The following is a 27204-nucleotide window of genomic DNA, read 5'->3' on the forward strand; positions in this document are numbered from 1 at the left end:
AGGCTCCAGGCTGAGGTCATGTGACACGAGGATTCCAGCCTGGCCTGGCTCAGGTCTGCCCAGGCTTGAACCCCAGCCCTGCCATGTACTAGCCATAGGCCCTTTGGAGAGAGCTACCTACCTTTTTGCGTGTGACCTGACACAGAATAAATACTCTGAAAAAGACAAAATAAACCAGCCAGCTGGCCCACAGGCCCCAGGGGACACATGCTTGGCTTCATCAAGAGAACCTTCCCCATGCCTGCATCTAGGCCCCTCAGATTTGGGCTGGGGATGGATCCCAATCCCCTGGTTGCACCATTCTGAGGCTTTGAAACCTAAGCTAAAACTGAGCCGGAAAGAAGAGCCTTATAACATCCTGTCACGCTGGGGTCTGGGGCAGAAGGAAGACAGGGAGGGGCGAGACGGAGAGACCAGGAAGGGGCCTTGGGGTGCTAGCCCAGGCCTGGCTGTCTGGGGCTCCGGGGCGGGCGATGGCTTCTCTATGTTCCTCTTCTTGCCCGATGACTTTTGTCTGTTTTTAAACTGAATCTTTTATTTTGAGATAGCTGTCGATTCACATGTAGCTTATCAACTTTTTACATAGCAAAATTTCAAGCCTTACAGAAAAGCTGTGAGAAAGGCACAAGGATGTGCTCACCTGCTTTCACCAATTCATATCTGATTGAGTTCATGGTTGTTGTTATTGTTGTTTTTGAAAGATTTTATTATTTATTCATGAGAGACACAGAGAGAGGCAGAGACACAGGCAGAGGGAGAAGCAGGCTCCCCGCGGGGAACCCGATGTGGGACTCGATCCCAAGATCCCGGGATCATGACTTGAGCCAAAGGCAGATACTCAACCGCTGAGCCACCCAGATGTCCTGAGTTCACGGTTTTTAATCTATAGTCTATAACTATACAGACATGCATAGAAATAAATGTGGAAGTCTGGACATACTCTGTCCACCAGGAACTACATTTCTAAAGTCTCATAGAGGATGAGTCTATTACATATATGTATATAACAAGTTTCTATATGAGTGTGTTTATACATGATGAGTGTGTGTGTTTGTGTCCCCCCAGCTCTGCCTGTGTAGTGGGTCTAGAAACACTGTTAGCCCCAGAGTGCTAAATGCAGCTATTATCAGCTCAATCCTGGTTAAACACTATCTTCCACCTCTTCAGAGGTGGCTGATTCCAGGGCTGGCACAGGAGAAGTCTCGGATGAGCCTAGAACATACTGGCAGAAGGGAAGTGCTCAGAGAATGACAGGCGCTTGGCAGAAGGACAAAGAGGCAGCCACACAAGGCTGAAAGGGGCTCCACTGGCTAACTGCGGGACAGTTTGAGCATCCCATTTCAATCACTGTAGTCATGGATTCTAACCCATTGACGAAAACAGGAAAACGTGATGCAACCATCTTGATAGAAATGAAGGAGGAAAAACTCTCTTACAGAAAAAAACAGTGTGACTTCACACTGATCCATCCAGTTCTTGTCCAACCCTACAGGGCTCTTCCTCACTTTGTCTTTCTAGGTTTGTGTCTCCTTTCTCTCCTGGAGAGAACCAGTGTTCGAAGCAACATCACCTCATTTATCCATTTATGCTCTTGCCCACCATACTCATGCAGTTGTTGCAGAAATGCTACGCTGATGCCATGGCCTGTAACAAACCTACTCAGGAGAGGTCAACAGTTACTTGCAGTTCTTTTTGACTGCAAAAAAGGTCTTTAAGGTCTCAATCATGCTGAGGATGCCTGGTGTTTAAACTGGAAGAGGTACTGGGGCCCCTGAGTGGAGTGAGGAGTTGAGCATCTGACTTTGGCTCAGGTCGTGATCCTGGGGTCCTGGGATCGAGTCCTGTAATGGGCTCCTGTGGGGAGACTGCTTCTCCCTCTGCCTATGTCTCTGCCTCTTTCTGTGTGTCTCTCATGATGAAATAGATAGAATCTTTAAAAGTAAATAAATAAAAATAAACTGGAAGAGATCCTTTCTGAATTGGGCTTTGGTGGACGAATAGGAGTCTCCAGGGGAGAGAAAAGAGAAGAGAATCCAAGGTGAAAGGACACACAGGTACAAAAGGCAGGGGAATGAAAGAGCAATGTGGCCCCTCTACTATGGCTAGGGCCCAGTGTTTGTTCACAACGCGAAGGGATATAACAAAGGATGGGGATGAGCAGTCGTGGGTATGGGTAATGGCTTGGAAGAGCCTTGAATGTCAGACAAGGAGCTTGAGGTTGGTGTAACAGGCACTGAGGGAGTCCTGAGAGGCATCAGAGTTTAGAAAATGTGGGGGACAGATTGGCAAGTTGGTGGGGGTGGTTGGGACCTTGAGACGCCTTGCCTGAGGAGTCAGGAGGGCTCTTCTTCTCTGGAAACCTCCATATGTCATGTGTAACATGGGTGAGAAGAGGAGACCCACTCCCAGGGCTGCGCAGGGACTCCCCAAGAGCCATATCTGGCCCTTTGGGGTGTGAGGTAGAGGCTGGGCCGCTCACATGCTCTCCGTGCTCAGTGATGTGTCTGCTTCCTGTTTCTCCTCCCTCAGGGGCAGCTTCAAAAGAACAACGCGCTCTCAAAACAAAGGAAGACAGTCCTCCACTGCAGAGGAAGCAGGAAGAGCCGACCCTGCTCGGAGCCCAGCTGCTGGGGCCTGGGGACAGCGCGATGGAGTCGGTGGCCCTGTACAGCTTCCAGGCCACGGAGAGTGATGAGCTGGCTTTCAACAAGGGGGACACACTCAAGGTAGGGTGGCTGACCTGGGTCCACATGGAGTGGGGGGTGGTGGTTAAGAATAGGGGCCTGGGACAGCGCCCCAAACAGAGTCCAGCTTCTGGGGGAGGACAGGCCAGGCTTCTCCAGCTGTCAGCTGCGGGATTCTAGACAAGCCACCTCCGCTGAGCCTCAGTGTTCCCATCTAGGAAATGGGGGGATGACTACGACCCTTCCTTGGAAGGGGGGCCCGCGTTGTGAGGATTCAAGGAGACATTAGCACAGTCCCCGGCAGGGAGTCGCTTCAACACCCAGTTTCCCTGGGAAGAGTTTGAAAAGACAGTTGGAGAGAGAGAGGGAGGGATCGAAAAGCTTTCGGGGTGAAGTGTACATGCTCTACAGGGCGCTAAAAGAACCGTGATTTCGGTGTAGAGAATGGCTCCTGGCAGCGCAGAGGAAAGGGCAGAGAGCCCGCATCCGGCCCTTTCTGAGGAGCACCGCGGCCTTGTCAGGCGGCCGGGCCGGTGCGGGACTGTCTCCGGGAAACGTCCCTGCTCACAAGTGGGCCCGTGCGCCGAGGTCGGGGCGGTCGAAGTCACTGGAGCTGCCGCTGCCAGGCGGGGGGGGGGGGGGGGGGGGGGGACATCGCTGCCCCTCCCTGGGCCTCAGGCCTGCGCAGCAGAGTAGTGGGCATTAGACCCGCTCTCTCCACCTCGCTGGGCCCCGCTCTCGGCCCCAAGCTTCAGGCACAAACAGGGACAGGGACTCCCATTTGCTGGCGCCCTGCTAGAGCCAGGCCCCGAGCTCAGCTACGCACAAGGTCCTGTTTACGCTGCTGAGGTGGGGAGGTGCAGCGCCCCCACTTCACAGGTGACTAAGCTGAGGCATAGGGAGCTGGCATGACTTGCCTGGCATGGGGTCAAATGTGAACCCACATTCTTTGATTCTGGAACCTTCGTTTTGTCCCCATGAGACTGAACAACCGGGGCTGGGGTGCAGGAGTGGGATGCTCCCCAAGAGGAACCCTGTCCCCGTAAGGAATCCCGCTCCTCTCTGTGCCAGGATGCCAGCACCTGCGTCCACCTGAGCTGCTGGCTGGGGGCCCTGGGGACATGTGGCCGGCTGGGGACAGGGGCAGGCTTAGCACCAGCGCTACCTAGCCAGGGCATGAGATGTAGAGCTAGGTCTACATCAGAGGCCTCATTGACATCTTTGAGAGCAGTCTGGGGTCTCTAGACCCAGATTTGGGGCTTGGTGGGGAGTGGGGCAATGGGGAAATAGGAATGAGGTAGGTGGTAGGCTCCAGCCGAGGCTCAGAGATCAGCCAGTGGTGGGCAGGGTGGATCACATCCCCCAAGGCAATTGTAGCAAAGACTGTGACACCCCACTTCCCTCCTGGACTCCTGTGCCCAGGACCCCAAGATGACTCAAGGTTCCCACTAACTTCTGCTAAAGCGTTTGCCAGCTCCCGGTGTGTTTCTTCTAACAGAGGTGCTGGCTAAGGGAGGTGTGGGCTCATGAGGCAGGGACACCCTGGAGCTCCAGGACCTAAAGCAGTGCCTGGCCCGCAGGAGGCTCTTAGTAAGATGTGGGCAATGTTGCAGGAAAGAAGGAAGGATGGAAGGATTTAAGTGTTAGCTGAAACCGGGGCATCTCTCCCGGTGGGACTGAGCACCTCGTGTCCACAGAGACCGATGCAGGGCCTTCCAGGCTCAGAGAATGATGGAGGAATGTCAGGCAGTGAGAAGACCTGCCTTTTTCTCCCTCCCTTCCTTCATCCCTCAGACACTTGTCAAGCTATTGAGCACATACCTGTGCCAGGCATTGCCCTAAGTACTGGGGTTACAGCAAGGAACAAAGCAATCTCCCTGCTGTCCTGGAGCTGACACTCCAGAGAGTGAGTGACATCAGCAAGTAGTAAATGGATTGAAGAAATTAATGCAGGGAGATGCGTGAGCATGACAGTGGGTGGGAGGGGGCGGGGGCACAGCTTTAGATGGGCTGGTCAGGATGGTCTCTCAAAAAAGTTCAGACCTAGGGGCACATGGATGGCTCAATCAACGGAACGTGTGACTCTTGATCTTGGGGTCATGAATTCGAGCCCCACATTGGGCATAGAGCACAATAAAAAGAGATAACACCTTAGCTGAGCCCCAAAAGATGAGCAGAATCAGCCATGCAAAGAGCCGGAGGAAGAGAACCCTAGGTGCGGGGGTGTCAGGGGGGACCAGCTGGTGCAAAGGCCCTGAGGGCAGGACCATTAGTGTGTTTGAGGAGTTGAAAGGTCTATGACTGAAGAGCAGTGAGTGAGAAAGAGAGGGTAAGGATGATGTTGGGAGGTAGGCAGTCATCAGGGCCTGTGAAAGATTTGTATTTCATTCTTAATTTGAGGTATGCTCACTGAAGAGTTTTCAGCAGGGAGAAAAACTTGATCAGATTTACATTTTCAAAAGATAACAGGGGATGGGAATGGAAGCAGAGCAGGGCTCTTGTCTACTAGGCAAAAAATGAAAATGGCTTAAACTAAAAAAAAAAAATCCTGATGAAATATCAATGTCCTTGATCTGTAAAGAGCTCTTATAAACCAATAAGAAAAACCACAAACAGCATAACAGAAAAATGGACAAAGGATATGAACTGGAAAGTTGCAAAAGAAACAACGTAAGCCAGTAAGTGCCCAATTTCACCAGCCACAAAAGCCATGCAACTTAAAGCAAGTAACTGTTTTCCATTTGACAGATCAGTAAAATTTTATTTAAAAAAAATCTCCAAGGTCATTGACACTGTGGGAAAATACACACTCTTACATGTGAGTGGTTGACAGGTACAACGACACAACCCTTTGGAGGGAACTTGGGGAACATAAAGCCGTAAAAATATCCATGTCCTGTGACCCAGAAATTCTGCCTCTGGGAAACTGAGACATAATCAGAGACATATGTATGTTTCCTCATAAAGGACTCAAGGAGCACTCAGTGTGTCTGCTGTTCTGGTCTAGGCAGTGACAACTGAGCAAGGAGAGAATGGGCACAGTCACTGCTCATGCAGCCGGTGTTCTGGTGGCAGACGAGGGCCACAAACCAGATGAGGAACAGAGTTTGTAACATATAGAGTTTGTCAGATGGAGGCAGCGCGTGGGGCAAAGAAGCCTGTGAAACGTGGGGAAGCTTGGGGCCCAAGCCCAAGTATGGAATCAACCCAGACTGCCTGCTTAAGGATGGTACTAAAGATCAGACAGCCCCGAAAATGCTATTTAGTGGCATAAAAAAAGTTCATGATGCAATGTTAAATGGCAAAACACAGAATGCAAATGTATCTGCACAGAAGGTCAACTCTACATAGATAATCGATAGGTAATAATTTTGTGGAGGGATTGATTTTGGGGAGGGAAAACTGTCTGTCCTGCACTGCATCCGGTGCCCCCATAAAAAAACTAGAAAGAAATGATCTGAAAAGCTAGCAGTGGTCTGTTTGGGGAGGTGGGCCATGAGCTATTCATGATTTTCTTTTTCTTCTCCCCCCCTTTTTTTTTTAGATTTTATTTATTTATTCATGAGAAACACAGAGAGAGAGAGAGAGAGAGAGAGAGAGAGAGAGAGGCAGAGACACAGGCAGAAGGAGAAGCAGGCTCCATACAGGGAGCCCGATGCGGGACTCGATCCAGGGACCCCGGATCACGCCCTGGGCTGAAGGCAGATGCTCAACCACTGAGCCACCCGGGCGTCCCCACATTTTTCTTCTTCACTCTTTCTGCATTTCCCACATGTTGTGCAAGAGGCGAGCATTCCTTCCAGGGCCAGCTGAGGTGGTCGCTGGGATGGCGCTGCCATGGCTGTGCAAGTGCAAGGTCACGTTCAGATCTGGATGGAATTTTTTTTTTTTTTTTTGCGTTAGCTTTTAAACAGACTTTATTTTTCAAGACAGTTTTAGATTTACAGAAAAATCAAGGAGATAGTAAAGAGGCATCTGGACCCATCTCCCCCAGTTGGTAAGCATCGGACGCTCTGAACATCCATCGGCTGTTACATTAATGGATTGATATTGATACATTACTGCTAATTAATGAATGTAATTGGAGTTTTTGCATTGACTTTATTTATTTTTGCCATGTTGTCTTAAAGTATTCTTTATCTTGATTCCTTGTGTTGACAATCCCTTAAATTTTGCTCCCGAGGTGCCTCAGCCACTTCACTCCTACAAAGCCCTCTTTCTGTATAACCATAAAAATGGGCTGCGATGTCACATTGTGTCCCCCTCTCTCCCAGCCAGGCTGGGGCAGTGGTGTGTAGGTTGGCTGGCCCCCCCTTACCTGGCTAGGCAGGGATGCGGTGTCCCCCCCCCCCTCCCCCGAGCCATCCCATTCTCTTTTCCAGTGAGTGTTTCCTGCATGGCCCCTCTAGGCCAGGCCGTCACAGCCGTGCCTGCAGGCGACTCCCACCCAGCCTCTGGGAGTGCCCCCTGAATAAATTAATCTGAGCTCTGGTCTTGGAGGGAGTCTAGGTGGCATGTGAATCCGCTCTGGACAATTGGCCCCAAACATCGTTTCCCTGGAACCAAGCGTCCTCCCTGTCAGGCTGGGCACTTTCGGGGGCCCAGGACCCCCTTTCTCCCAGCTGGAAGAGGGAGGTGGGTGGTGGCTCCACCCTTATCTCTCCATGGGTGACCTGGCTCCCAAGGCCCAGACTCAGGGGCCCCACAGCCTCCCTGGCATCTCCAGAGGGAAGGTCAATGGCACCTCAGAGCCAATGCAGTCAACCCTGAGCCCACACCTGCTCCCCACAGCCGTTCCCATGGCATTTGAGGCCACGACAGCCTGCCGGCGCTCTGGCCCAAAGCCCTGGACTTGTCCTGGCTGCTCCTTACCTGCCTCGTGCCCGGCCTTCACTGAGGCCGGTCAGCGACTCTGCCAACACCTATCCTGAACCCTACGGCTTCTCTACACCCCACCTGCCCTGCCCCCGCAGTTGGGGCCTCGCTGACCTCGCTTACCTGGACTCACCTGGGCCAGTGCAGAAGCTCCTCACTACCCCACCTCCCTCTGCTCCCAGCTGTCCCAGTCTCCACACAGCAGCCATGCCCAGAGCTGAGCCTCCCCCGAGGCCCCTCCATGGCTTTTACAGTAAAATCTAAGGTGCTTCCCATGGCATACAACACCAACGCCCTCTCGCCCTGGGGGCCTTCCTCACTTCACCTCACAGCGCAGCCTTCCCGCCTTAGCTCCAGGCACACTGGCCTCCTCTCTGTTCTGAGAACAGGGCTTGCTCCTACCCCAGGGCCTTTGCACTGGTTGTCCCCTCTGCTCTGGATACTGTTCCCCAAATCTTCTCACATCCAGTCCCTTCCTATGACTTGGGCCTCAGCTCACGTATCACTTACTCAGAGAGGACTCTCTTGAGTGCCCCATCTGCTTCCTGTTGACACCCCCCAGCCCTCCACCAGACATCTTCCATCTTTTCAGAGCCCTTACCACTATATTAAATTACCTGTTAACTTGTTTCCTTCCTTCTTTATTGTCTGCCTCTGCCTAGCACAATGTAAGCTCTATGCTCCCTGCTGTCTCACTAGGACTTAGCACAGTGTCTGGCACACAGTGGGTGCTCATGACATAGCTGATAAGTGAATACCCGGCCAGGGAACAGAGGGGTAGGGCGGCATCCTGGGTGGAGAGCAAGGTGAGAGAAAAGTCTTGTGGGGAGGCCAAGGTGCAGATTTCACCAGGGAGGACCTGCTGTGAATTCTTATGTCTCAGGGGGGCTGTAGCTTTTGAACAACGTAAACATTAAGAATTCAGTTCACGTAACCAACCAAGAATGTTTCTGGGTGTTCAGAGCAGAAATGACAGGAAAGCAAAAGAAAGCAAAACAAAGATTCTATTGGATACATGACATTCATGGTCACATGGGCATTATAGTTATGAGACATGGCCACATTCAGCAGAGGCCATAAATGTGCCCATTTCACAGATGAAGAGACTGAGGCTGAGACCGTGGAGAGAGGCAGAGGCAGACAGAAGAGTGTGGCCCCAGGCTCCAGAGCATCTTCCCTGAACCGGTGGTTGTGGAAGGCAGCTGACAGGCTCCGGGTGTCCTATTCAATTGAGGAATTGGTTTGGTTTTGTTTTTAGCAAAAGTTGTCCTGAGTCAGCCACCTGCTTCCGTCTGTCCCCGGGTCTGCTGACCTTGCCCAGGCTGCAGAGTCAGGAAGGAAGGAGCTCAACGGGGCCTGGCAGCCAGACAAGGGGGTGCCTGCCTGGGCCCAAGGGAGCACATCTCAGGTCTTCGTGGCAAAATGGAACTAAGCTGGTGGCCTGCGTTGGGCTGCCCCCAAGGCTTTGCTTCTCCAATGCTCTCTACTTGGGATATGGTTACATATCTGATTTTTCCCCCCTCAACAAATACCTACAAGGCTTGAACCAATGTTGGCACCTGCTCCAGGACTGGCCTTGGATCCAGACCCAAGTGGGAGGTAGAATGGGGGTGAAGACTAGTGCAACACAGTCCCCCCACACCAGCTGAGCCAAGAACCCCAGGCCCCAGAGTCCTGATTCGCTGTACGGGCTGTGCCTCCTCCCTGCTGTGTGGCCTTGCTCACCTCTCATGTCTGGGCCTCAGTGTCACCATCTGTGAAATAGGCTTTGGTGATGTGGTGTCCCATGTGGGAGGCTTACCCAGGGAAAGGAGGAAGGAGCCCCAAGATTCATGCTGTAGCTACTCCCCAGGCCCGGCCCGTTCCTCCCTAGGGCCGCTTGACTGCTCACCCACTGCAACTCCCACCCCCCACTCAGGCTGTTTCAGTTCCTCTCAGTCCACCTGTGGACGAGGAGCCCATGTGACCCGAGCAGGCCAGGCCTCAGCCTCCTGGTAGCCCAAAGGCCTCCCTTATCTGCTCCCTGGTGCCCAAATCCCTGCTACCCTGAAATCACACCCCGGAGCTCAGATGATTAGGGTTGTTTAAATGCAAGTGACCCCAGGTGACCACCCGTAGGTGCTGAGCTCAGGCTGGGGCTCCCCGACCTTCCAGGGTACCTCAGACCCTCTCCCCATGGATCAGTGTGTGGGATACAGATGCCGTGGAGTCCCCATGCTCAGGAGCACAGCTTGAGAACTGAGGTACCCCTGCATCTGCCCCCTGAGACTGCAGGGTCTGCTGGGGGGCTGGGGGACAGATCCTGAGAGTCCAGCTCCAGCCTCCTACCAAGGCTCACCCACTAACCACAACCTCCTCTGGGTTCCCAACTATCCAACCTTGGGAGTCAGCGACCCTCCCAAGGACAGGTTGTCCTGGGGCCTGAAAGCAAGCAGGACTGTGAACCAGACATGGCCCTTGTGAACTTGGGCAGGTTCTCAACCCTCCTCTGTGAAATGGGTCCTGCGACCCCCTACCTGGGGTCCTCGAGCAGCAGGACCTCAACTGGTGGCAGCTGTCCCTCTTCGGTGACCAAGTGACCATGTCTCTCCTGCCTGCAGATCCTGAACATGGAAGATGACCAGAACTGGTACAAGGCTGAGCTCCGAGGCGCCGAGGGCTTTATTCCCAAGAACTACATTCGCATCAAGCCCCACCCGTGAGTGGCTGTCACCTGGTCCTCTCCTCAGGACACCCCTACCCCAGCCCTGCAGCTAGATGACCCCACTTGGCCTGGCCCAGGTTGAGCTAAGCTCGGGGCACCGCACACCCCTTAGGCCCGGGGATTCCTCGCTCCTGGGTTCCATTCACCTGCCTAGGGCCCCCAGTCCCCACCCTGAGCAGGGGCAGGGGACAGAGATGTGAGGACCAAGGTGGTGGCAGAGTCAGGGCCAGCCCAGGCCACAAGGCTGAGGACCTGGAATGCCGGGGAACATCCAGGAGAGAGGTGGAGGAGACAGGCCCCGGGCTCTCAGGTGGCCATGTGGTCTCCGGCAGGTCCCGCTCTCCCTATCCTGTTTCCCTATATCTGTAACTCAAGGAAGGTGAGGCTTCCATCTGCAGGGGATTCTAGAGCTCTCTCCAAGAGGCTGGCTCAGGCTTTTGTGAGGATAAGAAGTGAGGGTGACAATGGGGGGGGTGGTGATGGGTGGCCAGGAAGCAGATCCTGTGGGGCCCTGCCTTGGGGGTTTTGTGGGGAGCTGGACATTGGCCAAACAGACCAATGCCCTGGGACCAGGGCAGAGTGGGAGACACATGTGGGGCCGGGTGTCCTGGGACCTGGGACCTGCTGGCCCAGGGGAGCCCCTGTCACGCTCACAGCAGCTGGCATCCCATGCGGCCACCCTGAGAGTGGCTGGGGCAGAGCCCAGCCCCAGAACAGGCCCCAGTGGCCAAGAACCTATGAAAAAACCAACTGGATATGCTTGAGATGGTGGCGGAGGCAGCCCCTCACTCAGTCATTCATCAAACTCTAGCCACAGCCCCAGGGGCCTGGCCTGGGTGATGCTGGAGACACATGAGGAACTGCCGGGGTTGGACCAGCCCCATCGGCGGGGGAGACACAGGAGATAAAGAAAGTACCAGATGGGGAGGCAGCCAGCACCGAGGTGCCTGGGGAAGGTGTCTCAGAAGAGGTAGCAACGAATGAGGCTTTGAAGGGTGTGTAGGAGTTAGCTAGGTAGAAAACCAGGTGTTCCTGGGAGAGAGGATGGGGGATAATGGGGGTGACCCCGTGGCAGTGGGACTGGTGGGAGGGCCTCAGGTGCGGCAGCTCCCAGGGGTTGGGGAGCCCAGAGATGGCTGAGCAGGGGCCGACTCAGATGTGGAGGCAGGTGACAGGGCCGCGCAGGCTGGAGGGGACAGACTGGAAGCCATGAGGCCTGCGTGACTGAGGGGTGGAAGGGGAGGGAGGAGCAGTGCCAGGGTGGGGCCCCGGGGGGTGTTTCCTCTTTATCTGTCTTCGAGTTCTTTCCAAAGCCCTCCGCCTCCAGCTTCCTGTGCTGGGCAAACCCCATCCCACCTGGGGCCCGGCCACCCAGCCGCACCCCGCCGGGGCTCCAGGCATCCCCAGCCTCCCACACAGAGGCGGCTGCCTGCAGCCTGCAGCTCCGGATCCAGGCTCCGCAGTGGCCTCTGGCCTGGGTGACGCGGGGCAGGTGTCTGCCCCTCCGGTCTCATGGTCCTTCTGTCAATAAAGGGAGGGCACGAGGGGAGAGACCCAGAGAGATGCCAGGCGCCCCAGGGAGTGACCACAGGCAGGGGTCACCGCCTTGGGCCGGTGGGTCAGGGAGAGATCTCGGGGGGCAGGCAATGCCCCGGCTAAGGCCAGAAGCCCAGAGGGCCCAGGGCTGCTGGGAAACCTCGAGCAGACGCTTCCATCTGCTCACACAGGTTTCAGTGTGAGGCCGGGCCTACCTGGGCAATGCTGGTGGTTGAGACAAGACTACCTGTTGGAAGCTGCGGTGGGTCCCAGTTGTCTGATGCCCTTGGGGTCCCCTCCGTCAATTCTGGTCACCTGTGTCTGGACGGAGCAGGGACAGGGGTCAGGCCCCCAACCAACCTGTCGGAGGCCCTGCCCAGGTGCGTTCTCGGCTAACCTCAGCACCTGCTGCTGAAATGGGGGGGAGTGCAGTTCAGTATCTGACTCAGCCATCAGGCCCCAGGGTGTGGGTGGCGGGGAGGACTGGGGTCCCAGAAAGGAGCTACACCAGCCCCACTCCTTCTCTGGGGACCTGCTGTCTCCCTGCCTGCCCAGGGAGCCCCTGAGGGAGCCATGATGCAGACCAGGTGTCCCAGAAGCACCCACCCGGCAGTGTGCCAGCGGGTGGCAGGCAGGGCTTCCCAGAAGAAGGGCACGATTCCTTGGGCCTGGGAGTTAGAATAGAAGTTTGCCAGGGAGGGTGGCAGACAGGCCCAAGGGAGTGCCGCGGGAGTGGGGGTGGTGGCAGGGACGCTGGCATGCAGCAGCGCCCCCAGTCTCCCAAGGGCTCTGCAAGCCTGGTACTGTCATCACCGTCTCACAGACAAGGAAACCGAGGCAGAGGGAGGTTGAATGGCTTGTTCAGGGCCACACAGCCAGCAAGAGGCAGAGTGGGATTTGCACCCACCAGGTGTGGGGAAGGGGTGCCCTAGGAGCCTCCGTGGCACTGGGGGAGGGCCTGAGGCCAGGTGCTTAATGTGCATACTTTCAGGGGAATCCCTGCCTTTCTCTGGGCAGTTCCTACATCAGTGAAATAAGGGAGTATGTGAGGTGCTGCTGGCATTGTGGAGGGAGCCGGGTTCTGGGGGCTCCGGAAAATGTTGCTCCTGCTGTCCTTGGAGTCACCTGAGGACCAGCCTTGCCTTGTTCTAATGGGGGGCAGGGCTGGCCTCCTCTGAGGGTGTGGCTGCAAAAGCCTTTGAGGGTGACAGCCACCCACACACTGACGCCTCCTGTGGTGTTTTGTGGGTTCTTTGGAGACACCCGGGCCCTCAGGAAACGCCCACTTGGGGCCCCACTGGGCCCCTGCTCCTACATGGTGCCTGCACCTGTCCCGCTGGGGGCTTCCCGGTGGAGAAGCTCCTTGCTACCCCCAGCCCCCCAGCTCAGCTTCTGGCCTGGAAGCCTCCATCCAGGCCTCCTGAACTCCAGAGACCCCAGCTGAACTTTCCAGATGCTCACCTTGAGCCCCCACACCCAGCAACCATCTTTCACCGCCTCCCCTCCCAGGAAATCCACCTGGGCGAGATGGGCTCCAGGATCCCCACGGTTTGGGGACAGCAGTGGGCCAAGTCTCACTTCTGTGTGGGGGCTCCCCAGAAGCAGTGCCTGGGGATTTCGGAGTGCGAAGTGGGCAAGGAAGGAGCCAGTAATCAGGGCTATCAGCACGACTGCTGCTGGCAGCGGCAGGCCCCAGGGTGGGCGGGGAGGCAGAACAGCCTCCCCAGAATGTTCCATGGGGGTCAGGGAGCTGAATGTTTATCACCCTCTCCCCTCGGTCATCACTCGACAGCTCTCTGAGGGCTCAGCCCACCCCACACACAGGCCTTTGTTCGTGGCCAGAACCCCAGTGGGACTGGGGACCCGGCAGGACACTGCAGACCGTGCGGCTGCACCTGTTGCCCCGGCTCTGGGCTTCAAGGGCTCGTCAACATCCTGAGACAACAGGAAAAGTCCCAGTTCACATCCGCCCCCGCTGCCAAGCCCAGACTCAGGAAGCATTTGCTGAAAGAGGGACGGAAGCTTTCAAGGAACAGTCTCCAGACCCCGCCCTTGGTTGGCCACAGTGCTGCCAGGAGGACTCTAGCTGCTCCAGGCCTCAGTTTCCCCATCTGAACCATCAAGGGCCCCGTCAGAGACCACGTGGATGCTACGAGGACTAAAGAGCAGGGGGCTTGCCAGGGCCCCACAGCAGAAGGGGCAGGACTGGCAGGGAAGCTGAGTCCCAGCCCTTCTCCTCCAGGAACTGGGGGACGGAGGGGCAGTGGAGGTCTCGCAAGACCCTAAGCATCTGCCGGGCACTCCCACATCCCCAGTTCTGTGTGGGCAGCCAGGGGAGGGACCTGTACCTGGGAGAAAAAGTCCAGGTGGCCTCAGTCTGTGCATCTGTGAAATGGGTGCAGGGAGCCATCCTTCCTCATCAGACCAAAGCCACTATTGCCTTTGTCATCCGTGTTTATATTTTTTTGCTTTTAAGACTCTGTCGTCTAAAACGGAAGAGCTCAGCTGGGGTTGGCTGGGGGGAGGTTCACTAAGGTTTGAGTTTTCTCTTTTCATAAGGGGATGTGTTTCCCTGGCAGGGTGGGAAAGGCTTGGGCTCTGGAGCCAGATGCTGGGAGTGGGTCTCAGCCGCCTCCTGCGCCGCGTGTAACACACTGCATGTAACCTTGGGCTTGTTGCTTTGCATCTCTGCGCCTCAGCTTCCTCATCTGTGAAATGGGTGCACTCATATCTCCTGTGTCTCCGGACCACTGGGAGGATTGGCGGCGTTGGGTGCTGGCACAGGGGCAAGGGGCGGCCTGGCCGTCCCACCGCCCTCACCAGCCCCCCTCTCGCTGCAGGTGGTACTCGGGCAGGATTTCCCGGCAGCTGGCTGAAGAGATTCTGATGAAGCGGAACCACCTGGGAGCCTTCCTGATCCGGGAGAGTGAGAGCTCCCCAGGGGAGTTCTCAGTGTCTGTGAAGTGAGTTCTGACCCGAGGGGACTGCAGGGGAGGGGAGGCTGGGAGGCAGCATGGGCGTGGCTCACGGTGCAGGGAGCCTCATCCCTGAATGGGGGACAGCCGGAGCCCACTGGTGACTGTCCGGGGGTCAGGGAATGACAGCCACCCCAGGGTGCGGCCCAGAGCAGTGGGCCATGCTCGGAAGGCAGGCGTGGGTGCACCGCCAGGTCAAGTGTCTGCATGTTCTTCTATGAGCAGCAGGGAGACATCCAAGACTCATCAGAGGGGAGGAAGGAGGACGCCAGAGTTTGATGTGATGGGAGCAACAGTGGGTGAGAGAGCCCCGGGGCACCCAGGGCAGGTGTCCGGGATGCGCCCTGCTCAGCGCTCACCACACGGTGACATAAATGAGATGATGGACTACGGAGCCCTGCTGCTTGGGTTCCAATCCGAGTTTGGCCACTTCCTGGCTGTGTGACCTGGGGCAAGTCACTTAACCTCTCTGGGCCTGTCTCCTCTGATGTGAAATGAGTTATTACAAGGACTATATGAGTCTATAAATATATATTTTGAGTCAATATATTTAAAATAGTGCCCGACATTGAAGCGGGGTTGCCGCGATGGGAGCATGGGAGAGTCTGACTTTGTGACCCGCAACAACTCAAGCAGGACCAGCAGCCTCTAGGCCACGCAGACCTCAGTCCCAAAGGCCCAATCTCGAAGGCCACACTTCCCGGGCTGGGAGGTAGAAACGGGAACAGGAGTTGGAGCCCAAGGGGCCTGGTTTCTGACTTTACCTGTTCTCACCGTCGGGAACAGTGGTGTATAGAGGCATACATTCAAGGAATATTCGCTGAGCCACATTGGCGTGTGCCAGGCTACTCTAGAGGCTGGGGAAATGACTGTAAAAACCCCAAAGTTGCTGCCCTTCTGGATTTATGTCTTAGTGGAGGAGACAGTGAACAAGCAAAGACCTATGGCAGGAGTCAAGGTGGTCAGAGACAGCCTCCTAGAGGTGGTGCTCGAACAAAGATCTGAACCTGGATTTGGAGGCTGCCCAGGTCCCTGGGAGTGATGACCCGGGAGGGGAGATTTCTAGGCAGACATAACAGCAAATGCAAAGGCCCTGAGGTAGGAATGCACGTGGGACGTGCTGGCATCCACAGCGACTGGTGGTGTGACTGGAGCAGAGAAGACTGGGGGATGCAACCCAAGAGATGGAGACGACAGATCCTGACAAGGAGATCGAGTTTTCTCTCAGAGCATTAGGGAGCCATGGAGGGTCTTGAGCAGGGGGAGATGTGATTGGCTTCCATTTCTCAGCAGATCCCTCTCCTCTGGCTGCTAGGAGGAGGAAGGATGGTTGGCAGTGAGGAGGGGGGCACTGGGAGGCCAGAGGGGAGCCAGGCAGGGGGTGACAGTACCTGGGATGGTGGTGAGGGCTGAAGGCATACAAAGTGGCTGCTGGCTCAGGCCAGGTGAGGGAGTGGCATGGATCTGTGATGTCAAGGCCCCCAACTGTTCGGGTCTCCGTGGACAGTGGGCACAGAGCCTGCACAGAGGAGGCGCTCACTGCGCCAGGTTTTGGGGTCACTGCGAGCAGTAGTGGGGTGACAAGGTTGCCTGGAAGGAAGGCACAAGTGGCAGGTCTGGAACTTGGCGGCGTGGCCTCTAAGAGGCCGTTGTCCTAGGACTGGATTGGTTTATGACCAATGGCTTGATTGTCCAAAGGCTGAATGAACGCGGGACCCCTTTGATGGTTAATGCAGGGGTTGGGGGTGAGGACGCAGGTCGGTGCCATCCTGGCTCTCTCAGACCCATGGTGAGCTCTGTGGCAGGTGCACTGTCGGGTGGTCCATTTCTGGGGTAAGTGGTGGTGAGCGATCTGCACCCTGGAGCCCTGGGCGGTGGTGATCTCCCTGTCTGGGCCTGGAGAACCCCATGTGGGGCCATCTGCTGAGGGTGGGAAGGCTACTGGGGGGTGGTAATAAGATCTATCCAACATCAGGAGAGGTCACGGCACTTAGCTGATCCCCTCCAAGCTGTGCAAGCAGCATTGGCTCTGTTTACTTCCCTGTTCCCCGAATAGGGAATAGGCTCGTTAGTCCCGGGGATCGCACCCCCTGTGACCCACACACACCGGGAACAGGCTGGTTACCCCAGAGGACCCCACACCCCTCTCACACATAAGGAACAGGCTGGTTACCCCAAGGATCTCCACACACACACACACACATTCAGGAAACAGGCTGGTTATCCCAGGGGATGGGAATGGTTCTGGCCCTAGTCAAACCTCTACTCCCCCATATTAAAAATGGGAGCACGGTCAGTGCATCTGTGTGTGGGAGATGCATGGTTGTGGGCATCTGGAGTGCCCGCTGGGTCACCTTGCCCCCTGGGTCACCTTTCCTCCTCCACAGCCCAGCCCCCACTTCCCCCTGGGGTCCCTGCAAAAGCAGGAAACAGTTATTTTCCATGTGCTGGCGGCCAAGGGCCTGGTCATCTGGGATTGGCGCCCGCCAGGCGGGCTGGTGCCGCTTCGAGGGCCTCCTAGAATCAGCTCCGAAGTCCAAGATCTCCCAGCGAGGCAGGGGCACAGGGGACTCACTGGGACAGCTTCTGCAGCCCTAGCTGGGGGGCAGGGGGGCCCTCCCAACCCCCACCTCTCCCCCTGCCTCTCCCCGCCCTAACTCGTCACGCTGCCTGAACCTCCAGCATTAGGCCTGTGCACTGCCCTCTCCTGGCCTTTCTTCGTAAGTGCAGCCCCGCCAGTGCGCACGCGCAGACTCAGACCCAGGCTCTTGTGATGAATGAATAAATAAGGGGCGGATTCAGGGGCCCCTGGGCGGCTCAGCAGTGGAGGTGTGGCTTCGGCTCAGGGCTTGATCCCGGGGTCGATCCCGGGGTCCGCGGATCGAGTGCCGCATCGGGCTCCTCCCGGGGAGCCTGCTTCTCCCTCTGCCTGTGTCTCTTGGACCCTAAAGCCTGAGTGGCAGTTTGTTGCACAAAGAGAGGAGAGGGCCTGCCGGGCACAGAGACCAGGCTGTGCGGAGACCTGGAGTTGGGGCAGAGAGGGGTGGGTTTGGATAGTGAGTGTGACCAGCAGGGGCAATAGGTGGTGGTGGGAAGCAGTTGTTGAGCAGGGGAGCAAGGACCTATGTCCTGGGAAGAGGTCTGGCAGCGTCCTTCAGAGAAATCCTGGCTCCTGCCCCTTGGGGCCTCCCCCAAGCTCTCCAGGCCAAGCCCCCTAAGATCGGCTTCCTGGAATCAGCTGACTGTGGTTTGTGCACAGCGTCACCAGGTGGCGTCCTCCACCCTTGGTTCCATCCTAGCTTGGTCCATTGTCTCATGTGGGCATTTCAGTGGCCCTTGGGGGACCACTGGGCAGGGATTAGAGTAGGAAACAAACTCAGAGGGTGGCCAGGAATGTGGGCTTTTAAGCAAGACTTTCGACTCTAATATCTACTAGCTGTATAACCCTGGGGAAGTTACCCTCTGAGCCTGTTTCCTCATCTGTAAAATGAACATCCATGTAAAGTGCTTAGTATGCTGCTTAGCACATAGCAAGTGCTCCAAAAATGCCAGTTATAGTAATTATCATTATACTACCCTCTAGGGGAGATGCTAGGTGGCTCAAAGGTTGAGCATCTGCCTTGGGCTTGGGTTATGATCTCAGGGTCCTGAGTTCAAGTCTCACATTGGACTCCTCACAGGAAGCCTGCTTCTCCCTCTGCCTGTGTCTCTGCCCCTCTCTCTGTGTCTCTCATGAGTAAATAAATAAAATCTTTAGAAATATATATATTACCCTGTAAGCACACAGTAAGCACACAGCTTCCTGGCTCCTTGTCCTACAAATCCAGGGCTATTAGAAAAGAGACAGTGACATGGAAGAGGCGGTGACATAGAGCAGCAGGGAACCCAGTTCTTGTCCTGACTTTGCTCAGAACCTGCTGTGAGGCAGGGGCTGGCTTTCTTGTAGTTGTAATGTCCTCATCAACAACGTGGAGACAGTAACCCCAGGTGTTATGAAATGCAGGGACCCAGTGGTCATCCAGAAAAGTGACAGCTATAAAACTTATGTGTGAGAGCATTTCCGGCCTCGCTGACTTGGCTCTTGGGGACTCTGACCCCACTACACGTGGCATCTCCCACATGCTCATGCCAAGCCCCATAAAGCTGTCAGGGATGGGGTTTATGGGCCTCGGGCCGCCTCATGGAGCGATAGTGGCCACGCTGGCTGCTCTTTACGAGTTTACAGAGGGCTTCCCCCCGCCCCCCCTCACAGGGGCAAGTCTGAGCTGGCAGCCAGCAGCCCAAGGACTGAAGCTGGGGCTCAGTGTGACTTTTCTCCACAATCCCATCCAGGCTGCTGTGGACTCCTCTGCTGTCAATGGCAGGTTTTCCCCCCCGCAGTGAGGTATTTTGCTTCCTTTCAGGCCAGAGGTGCCCTGGAGTCATTGCACCTGTGTTTGCTCTGGTCACTGAGTACCTACTGTGCACCCGGATTGTCCCAGGTGCTTAGGATTCAGCCGTGAACAACAAAACTCCCTGTCCTTTAGGCACTCATTTCTACTGGAGTGACAGACAAGAAACAATTAGCACATTATTATTTTTATGTTTATTTTAAATTTTTAAATGATTTTTTTTATTTATTCAAGAGAGAGACAGAGACACAGGCAGAGGGAGAAGCAGGCTCTCTGTGGGGAGCCCGATGTGAGACTTGAACTTGGGACCCTGGGATCATACCCCAAGCCCAAGGCAGACACTCAACCGTTGAGCCACCAGGCGCCCCTATTTTTTAATTTTTAAAAAAGATTGTATTTATTTATTCACGAGAGACAGAGAGAGAGGGAGGCAGAGACAGAGGGAGAAGTTCTGTGCTCTGCCCCATGCGGGGCTCCATCTCAGGCCTCTGGGATCCCCACCTGAGCTGAAGGCAGATGTTTGACTGACGGAGCCACTCAGATGCCCAACAATTAGCGAACTACATAAAATCTTGGGAGATGATAAAGGCTTTTGGGAAAATGAAGCAAGAAAGAAGTGGTGCCAGAAGATGGAGGGTGTTATATGTGCAGGCAAAGACAGAGGAAGCGATCCCCAGAAGCCTAGTTTGCAGGAAACCGAAGCTCAGAGAGGTGCAGGGACTTACCCAAGGTCACACAGCAAGGAAGAGCAGAGCAAGGGCCCACTGATCTCCTGTGCCCAGACAGACCCATTCTATCTTCCATCCACCTTTCCTGAGTCCCAAAGGCCTCTGAGTCCCTGTCAAGATCAGTTTGATTCTATTTCATGTCTGCTGCAGTCCATGTATTCCGCCCCTGCCCTTTTCACAGATGAGAAAACTGAGGGTAGACTGCTGATGCCTGAAGAAGATCACCCAGGGGACGGTTAGCACCCAGGCCTCTGTAGGGGGGCCCAGGGCCCTGGTTGGGGCAGTCGGGGGGGCTCTGACCTTACCCCAGCCTTGTTTATCCTCACTGGGAGGCCACTGTCACCTTTGCTGCTGCCGCCACCAGGCCAGAAAAACCTGCTGGGCAGGACAGGCTACTGCTAGCATCAGGCCTCACTTGGTCCTTGCTTGAGGCTTTTGTGACAGCCCAGAGGCCGGGCCCTGCCCCTCATCCCCCTGGGTAGGTGGGTGTGGGGGACAAACATGCCCGTGGCTGCACAGAAAGGGACTCACATATAGTCACTGTAGCAGAGCAGAGAGAGACCCTACACACACCCAGACACTATAGAGACACACCCGGCACACACAGGCCAGGACACACACACACACACACACACACACCACTCACTGGCCACTGCCCTGGACCAGCTCCAGATGCCCCCTCGTCTGTCCTCGCCTGGGCTTAGACCCCATCGTGGCTGCCCTTCCCTCCCCCGGCTCAGGAGGGCTCACCCAGCAGGGTGCCTGCACCCAAGCCATCCCTCCCAGGTCAAGGTTCACTTGGACTTGGACGTGGTCTCCCCTATATGCCCTGGAGCTCCCCTGGGCCTGGGAGTGAGAGTTTGAGGTCTAGAGAGGCCACGGAGGGTCTAGGGGGTTCTCAGACCATCTCAAGGCTCCATGAGGCTTTGAAGGATGGCTAAGGCCAAGACCAGGCAGGGGACGGTGCTCCTGGGGAGATAGATCCCCAGCAAGGGCCCCATAAGGCCAGCAGATAGGGGGGCTGCCCAGATGCTGAGTCCTGGGGTCGTCTGATGGAGATGGCCCTGCTTGGCCTCAGACAGCTGTGATCGCTGATCCGAAGAGGCCATGCTCAGTTTACGCACCGAGCAGCATCCCTGACACGGCTGTCCCTGGCTGTGGGTAGGCCTCTCTCCTCTCTGGGCCCCAGTCCCTCACCATAGGACAGGGAGTTGGAACCAGCTAGGAGAAGGGACCAGACCTGCCATTTACGGAGCACCTACTGTGTACCATATACAGGTGAGAGACTGGACCATGCAAACTTCCCCAAGTTGAGAGTTCTCCAATTCTCAGGTTGGAAGGTTCTAGACTTCCTGGGTCCCTTGGCCCTTTCCTGCCTCATCTCCTGTCCTCTACTCGCTGATCCTCTTATGTGATCAAGAAATACTTCATTCTGGTTAACTTTCCAGGTGGTCACTTGGGTTTGAGATCTTTTTCACACCTGCCACCTGCTTCTCTGCCCCCTTACCCAGAGGGGGAGGCCGTCCATACCACAGGCTCTTCCCTGGGGACAGCCCAGCCCCGAGTCAGAGCCTCTGCTTCTGCACTGAGTAGCCCACACATGGGGTCCCTGGGGGCCCTGTTTCCTGGCTTTTCGCCTGCCCAGCCTTTGGATGAGAGACCCTCCTCCCCAGGTACCCCCACCAACGTCTAGGGGCTAGGGAAACCCCAATCTGGCTGGGACAGGGCACTAGAGAGTCAGTGGGCTCAGAGGTCCCTCAACAAAAGTGCGTGGCCTGTGGGAGGCTGTGGCAAGTCAGACAGGGCAGGAAGCACCATCCTCCTGCCCGCCCTAGTTCCATGGGCCTACATGTCCCACGGCTGCCAGCACGAGCCACTTAGTCACCTGGGAACAATGCTTGCTGACAGCACACGAGTGGCTTTGTCTCAGGGTTGGGGATCATTGCTTCATCTGCTCACAGAGCCTCTTGGGGGGCACTGGCCCCCTTTGCAGCTAAGCAGCCCTGAGACCGGACACGTCTTAGAGAGGGTGTCAGGTCTATTTCAGGGCCAGGACACCTGGAGGGCTGGACTTGAAGCCCAGAACCAACAGGAGAGGGGTTTCAAGAACAAACCACCCTGATGAGCACTTAGCCGGGGGCCCTGACGCTCTGTTCCCCGAGTCCCGCCTCTCCCAACTTGGGCTAGACCCCCAGGGCCTCCTCCTATCTCCCTGCATTTTCTGGGTCTAGCATGTAAGCCATTGTGAGCAGTGGGCTAGAGGAAGGCTGTACAAGGGGCTGGGAAACCCAAGGAGACCTTTGACTCTGAGTTGGGCCATTTCTCCTGGGCTTTGAAGCATGAGTAGGAGTTTGACTGCAGAAGAAATTGGAGAAAATCATGTGTGCAAAGGCCTGGAGGGGAGATATGTTTGAATGGAGACAGATGGGCACTGGGTGGTTTGGACTCCTTAACATGGGGGGGCGCATCCCAGCTTGCCCTCCACCCCACCCCAAACCCACACACCTTGAACAATTCTTTGTCTTCTGTCTTTAATCTTAAGACTTTAAGAAGGCTGGCGCTGACCATTGGAGGCGGTGAATGGCAGGCAGGGATGAGATAGCAGGCCTGGGCGGCTGTGGGTGACAAAATCATGCTCCTATTCGGGGCCTGCCAAGACCCTGGACTGTGGGCCAGGGGACTCGGGTGGCACACAAACCCCGGCTTACAGAATGATTTCATAAGATTAAATTTAGAGCCCAGGAGGTGTTTTTTTTTTTTTTTTTTCTTTTTACTGTCAAGTCTCCAGACCACTATTTGGTTCTCACTGAGCCCTAAACAGAATGAGAATGTAGCCTGTGGTTCAGGAGGCCGAGAGGCCATCGCCCACTCTGGGGCCATCCCGGGGCCCCACATACATGCCGGGCCATGCCCACAGGCCCCAAGGCTTTCTGGGCTTTCAGCTTCACCAGCCACAGGGCGCAGGTTCCTAAACTGGCTTCTTCCTGCTGGGGAGCTGGGGCTCTTCTGGATTCTCCCTGCAGCTGCCAGCCCCTTGCCCCCATTGGGCAGGTGAGGACATTGAGGTCCAGCTGGGCTGACCAGAGCCAGCAAGGATGGCTGCCTGCCACTCGGCCAGGCATAGAGGCTGAGAGAGGGGAGGGCCTCCTAGGGATCACAGCCCAGGGAATGACATGGTGGCATGGTCCTAGACTTGGGATGACAAGGTCCGGGACATTATCAACCCCATATTTGGAATAATCATTATTCCTATTGTTATACAACAAGGACCAACAGGGGAACATGCTGGAGTGACTCTTGACAGGAGGCCCTAACTCTGGGGCTTTGCTGCTGTGCGACCCTGGGGATGGCATGGTTTGCAGCGGGGTGTCGGTTTCCCCACTGCACAAATGGCTGGATTGGCACCTCCTGAGCCATGTGGTGGGTCCGGCCACCCCTGTAGCAGCGAGGGGAATCACAATGGTTTGTGCTGCCCACGTGGGTTGGGACAACGGACAGCACCTCCGGTCCCAGTCCGTCATGGCCTGTCCTGGCATGGGACATGAGGCGTACAGCAAGAGGGTAAAGTATATGAAGGAAACGGGCCTGGGCACTGGAGCCACATATCTAGTCTGAGGTGTTAAGATTTTATCCGAGGGCAATGGGGAGCCATAGAATGTTCTTGAGGTAGGGGGCAGGGACAGACACGAAGCATCCAATACACGGGCAGGCTTTGGTCTGAGTCAGGAGGTCTTAGGACTCACTCCTCACTTGTCTGCCGGCCCGGGAGGAGCCTGGGGGAGATGTTGAAGGGTTGGGAGAGGAGGAGCTGCCTGACCACCTCTGCCTCAGAGGAACCATGTCACGTTGCCAATTGACCCCGGGCAGCACTTTCCCAGAAGGGAGGAGCTACCTTATAAAGAAGCGGAGGATCAGAGAAGTCCGGTGGTTTGCCCAAGGTCACACAGCAGCCCAGCGGCCTGTCCCAGCGCCCACACCCTTGCCTCCAGCCCCCACGTCCCCGCCAGGTCAGTGGGCCCTGGACCTGCCAGCCGCAGGTGGGGGTGGGGACAGGGCCACCCAGGCCGGGTGGCTCAGGTGGCTGCCCTCCCCCAGCTACGGCGACCAGGTGCAGCACTTCAAGGTGCTGCGGGAGGCCTCGGGGAAGTACTTCCTGTGGGAAGAGAAGTTCAACTCCCTGAATGAGCTGGTGGACTTCTATCGCACCACCACCATCGCCAAGCAGCGGCAGGTCTTCCTGCGGGACGAGGAGCCCCTGGTCAAGGTAGGCGCCCCCCCAGGGTTTGGGGGGCGAGGGGGGGCTCTCTGCACCTGCTCCTTCTGCCACCCATCGCGGCATCGACCCGGGTCCCAGGGCAGGGCTCTAAAGTCCCCCTTTTGCAGTAATACAGGCCGGGGTGGGGAAGCAGGGGGAAGGAGGAGGAAGGCACAGAGTGGACGGGGCCACGGCCACACCGCGGCGGGCTTGCTCTCAGCCCCAGCGCTGTGCGTGGCCATCGTAGGGACTCTGCGCACTCTGAGTGCACGAAGGTCCCGTCACCTACTGAGGCTTCTGGGGACCGCTCGCTGAGCTGGCTTCATCCACAGGGGCCTGGTCTTCGTCTTGAGGCTCCCCCAAGACCACTTGGGGGTAGGCTTGGCCCTGGTTTCTGCCCCCAGGAGCTGGCCCCAGGTGGGGTGGGGGCGGTGTGAGCGTCTGTGGGCGAGGTCCTGGCCGGGCTCAGGGTGTGATTAGAATGATGATACCAGCCAACCGGGTTATTAGCCCCAACAAGTGCTGTCTTCTTTGGGAAGGGGGTTGTCCACAAGGCCCCAGGGCCAGAGGTCTGGACCCCAGGCCTGCCCAGTTGAGCCTGGGGAGGGGCTGCCACCTGCCACAGAGAAGCTCTGGTCCTGCTTGTGTTAGACCCCCACCATGTGTGACCTCACCTGGGCCTCAGTTTCCCCACTGTGTGATAGGATGAGCCCTGGAGTCTCAGGAGCCAGGGGAGGCAAAGGGTGACTTGGGAGCCCCCCATTAGTGAACCATGTGTGCCGCCAGGATGCTGGGCCTCCTCCACCACCCTGGGGGCTGGGGCAACTGTGAGCTCCCAGCCTTGGAGACCTCTACCCCACTACTAGGCATCTGTCCCAGACCTCCATCCTCTCTGCTCCCCTGCCTGGGCCAGCACTGCCCTTGGAGAATGTGAAGGAGCCAGGACGGAGCTGGGGGCTGCCTGAGGGCTCCCCACACCCACTGCTTCACTCAGGCCTGGGCTCTGTTGGGTACCCACCCTGTGGGATGATTCCAGAACTGGCTCAGTCTCCTAGGACCCATGGTACCGCCTCCTCCTCCCTGGGCTGAGAACCGCTAATTAGAGCCTGTCTGCTGATCCTATCACCCATCCTGGATAAGATTCCACAGGCTCCGAAGAGAGATCCAGGTGGGGCAGGCAGGGCCAGGACACTGGGTATAATTGTCACGGCGCCGGGATGATATGCCTGCAGAGAGCTTTGTCCAGCTGCCCTTTGCAGGTGGGGAAACTAAGTCCCATAAGGGCAGGGTCTTACCTGAGGTCACCTTGGGGTATACATAGGACAGGAATCTAGGCCGGAGAGCTGGGAGCAGCTCTGAGGGACATCCTCTGCCTCAAAACCCGGTCAAATGCAACAGCAGTAAACTCTGCTCTTAGCTACACATCACTTTACAGCTTATAGGGCCTGTTCCCGTGGCCGAGACAGTCCTGTTGGTCTATGCAGATCGCAGCCTCTGAGCTGCAGACATTCAGGGGGCTGTAGGGGGTTCATGGGGTGGGGTGGCCATCTAACTGGATTTGGAGTGAGAAGTAAGTCTGTCCTCCCACCCACAGCCAACCACTTCTCTTGTTGGGGCCTCTGGAGAAATCCCCACTAACCACTTCCTCTCCTCACAGTCGCCCCGCGCCTGCTTTGCCCAGGCCCAGTTTGACTTCTCGGCCCAGGACTCCTCACAGCTCAGTTTCCACCGCGGTGACATCATCGAGGTCCTGGAGCACCTTGACCCCCACTGGTGGCGGGGCCGGTTGGGCGGACGCATTGGCTTCTTCCCTCGGAGCTACGTACAGCCAGTGCAACTGTGACCAGAGTGGGGCCCGGGGGTGGGGGCGGAGCCAGAAGACCCTCCATCCACCAGACACTGAGGTCCAGAGAGAGGACATGGACGCCCCGTCTCCGGGGTCCCACAGGGCTCAGCCAAGGGTCTTGGACTGGAGCAACAAAAGCCAGGCCCCCGGCTCGGGCTGCTTCACACAAACTGGGCCCATCCCAAGAATCACGGCGATGTTCGGTGCCTAGCAGGCAAGGGGAGCTCCCGGTGCTTCCTCCTGGCCTCTTCCCATTGGCTACCAGCTGCGGGGGCTCTGGGGCAGGGCGGCAGAGGCCCCACTCCCCATCAGTGGCCACCCCAGCCTCAGGGAGAGTTGAAGGTTCCTGGGTTACATGCATTTGGGGGCTCTGCCCAAGGAAGCACGGGTGTGGTGGATGGGTTCCACCTCGGCTGACCATCTGCTGGGCTGCCTGCCTGCCCCACCCTCAGATGGCTCCTTGAGGTGTCCTGGCTCCTAGTGGTGAGGGCCAGGCCCGGGGGCTGCACACCTGCTGACCTGGACCAATGGACTGATTCCAGGTTGACACCGATTTCTGGGCTGCCCCACAAAACTTTGGGCTCCACTTGGGTGTCTAGCACCCCCCCCCACTCTCCGCCTCGCCACAGACACTTTGGAGAGGGGCTGGGAGGCCCAGAGCAGGTGGGCAGTGATGAGAGAAACAGGAGCCGCTCCCCTCCCGCTGGCCGGACACAGTGGACAAGCTCTGAGGTGCAGGCCCTGGGCACAGCCCCTTGGAAGGACCCTCTACCCTGGCTCTTGTTTGTTCTGCTCAGACTGGGGTGCCCCCCCCCACTGAGTTCGGGGAAACTATAGGCCAGGTGGGCGGTCAGGGCCACGACTGGACTTGAAGCTCTCACGGAATGGGACCCTGGCTTGAGGAAAGGCAGGGTGTGCACACAAGATGGGCAAGCAGCAGCAATTAGTGAGCAGCACTGGCCTGGGGCCTGGGCACCTTTGGGAGCAGGGAGAGTGAAGGGGGCTCTGAAAGCGCTTTGAACGCCAGGCTGGTGGTGGAGGGGGCAGTGAGTGGGGAGGCGGGGAGAGGAAGATGTTGTGGCTACTGGGAGCAGGTGGGATGGGGGCTGTAGGTCCCTGTCGTAGGCACCGGGCGGGCCAGAGACCCTGCGAGTCCTGAGCTGCTCCTGACCTGGGCCCGAGTTTTCAAAATAAAAACAGTAAAATGAGG

The 27204-nt window shown here is 56.8% G+C and overlaps 1 protein-coding gene across 2 annotated transcripts; it reads left to right on the forward strand.

Moving 5' to 3' along the window:
- Nucleotides 1–2561: 2561 nt before the first annotated feature.
- LOC121499766 (GRB2 related adaptor protein) lies at nucleotides 2562–27203 on the forward strand. Of its 2 annotated transcripts, XM_041770857.1 has the most exons (5): nucleotides 2562–2726; nucleotides 10160–10257; nucleotides 14640–14762; nucleotides 23989–24157; nucleotides 25806–27203. In XM_041770857.1, exons 1-5 carry the CDS (start codon nucleotides 2649–2651, stop codon nucleotides 25989–25991), a joined length of 654 nt encoding a protein of 217 aa, XP_041626791.1. In that variant the 5' UTR covers nucleotides 2562–2648; the 3' UTR covers nucleotides 25992–27203. The 2 variants fall into 2 exon arrangements, with proteins under 2 accessions (XP_041626791.1, XP_041626792.1); XM_041770858.1 differs by lacking the exons at nucleotides 2562–2726; nucleotides 10160–10257 and adding an exon at nucleotides 11964–12179.
- Nucleotide 27204: the final 1 nt, after the last annotated feature.

This window comes from Vulpes lagopus, chromosome 10, assembly GCF_018345385.1.
Source record: "Vulpes lagopus strain Blue_001 chromosome 10, ASM1834538v1, whole genome shotgun sequence".
NCBI lineage: Eukaryota > Metazoa > Chordata > Mammalia > Carnivora > Canidae > Vulpes > Vulpes lagopus.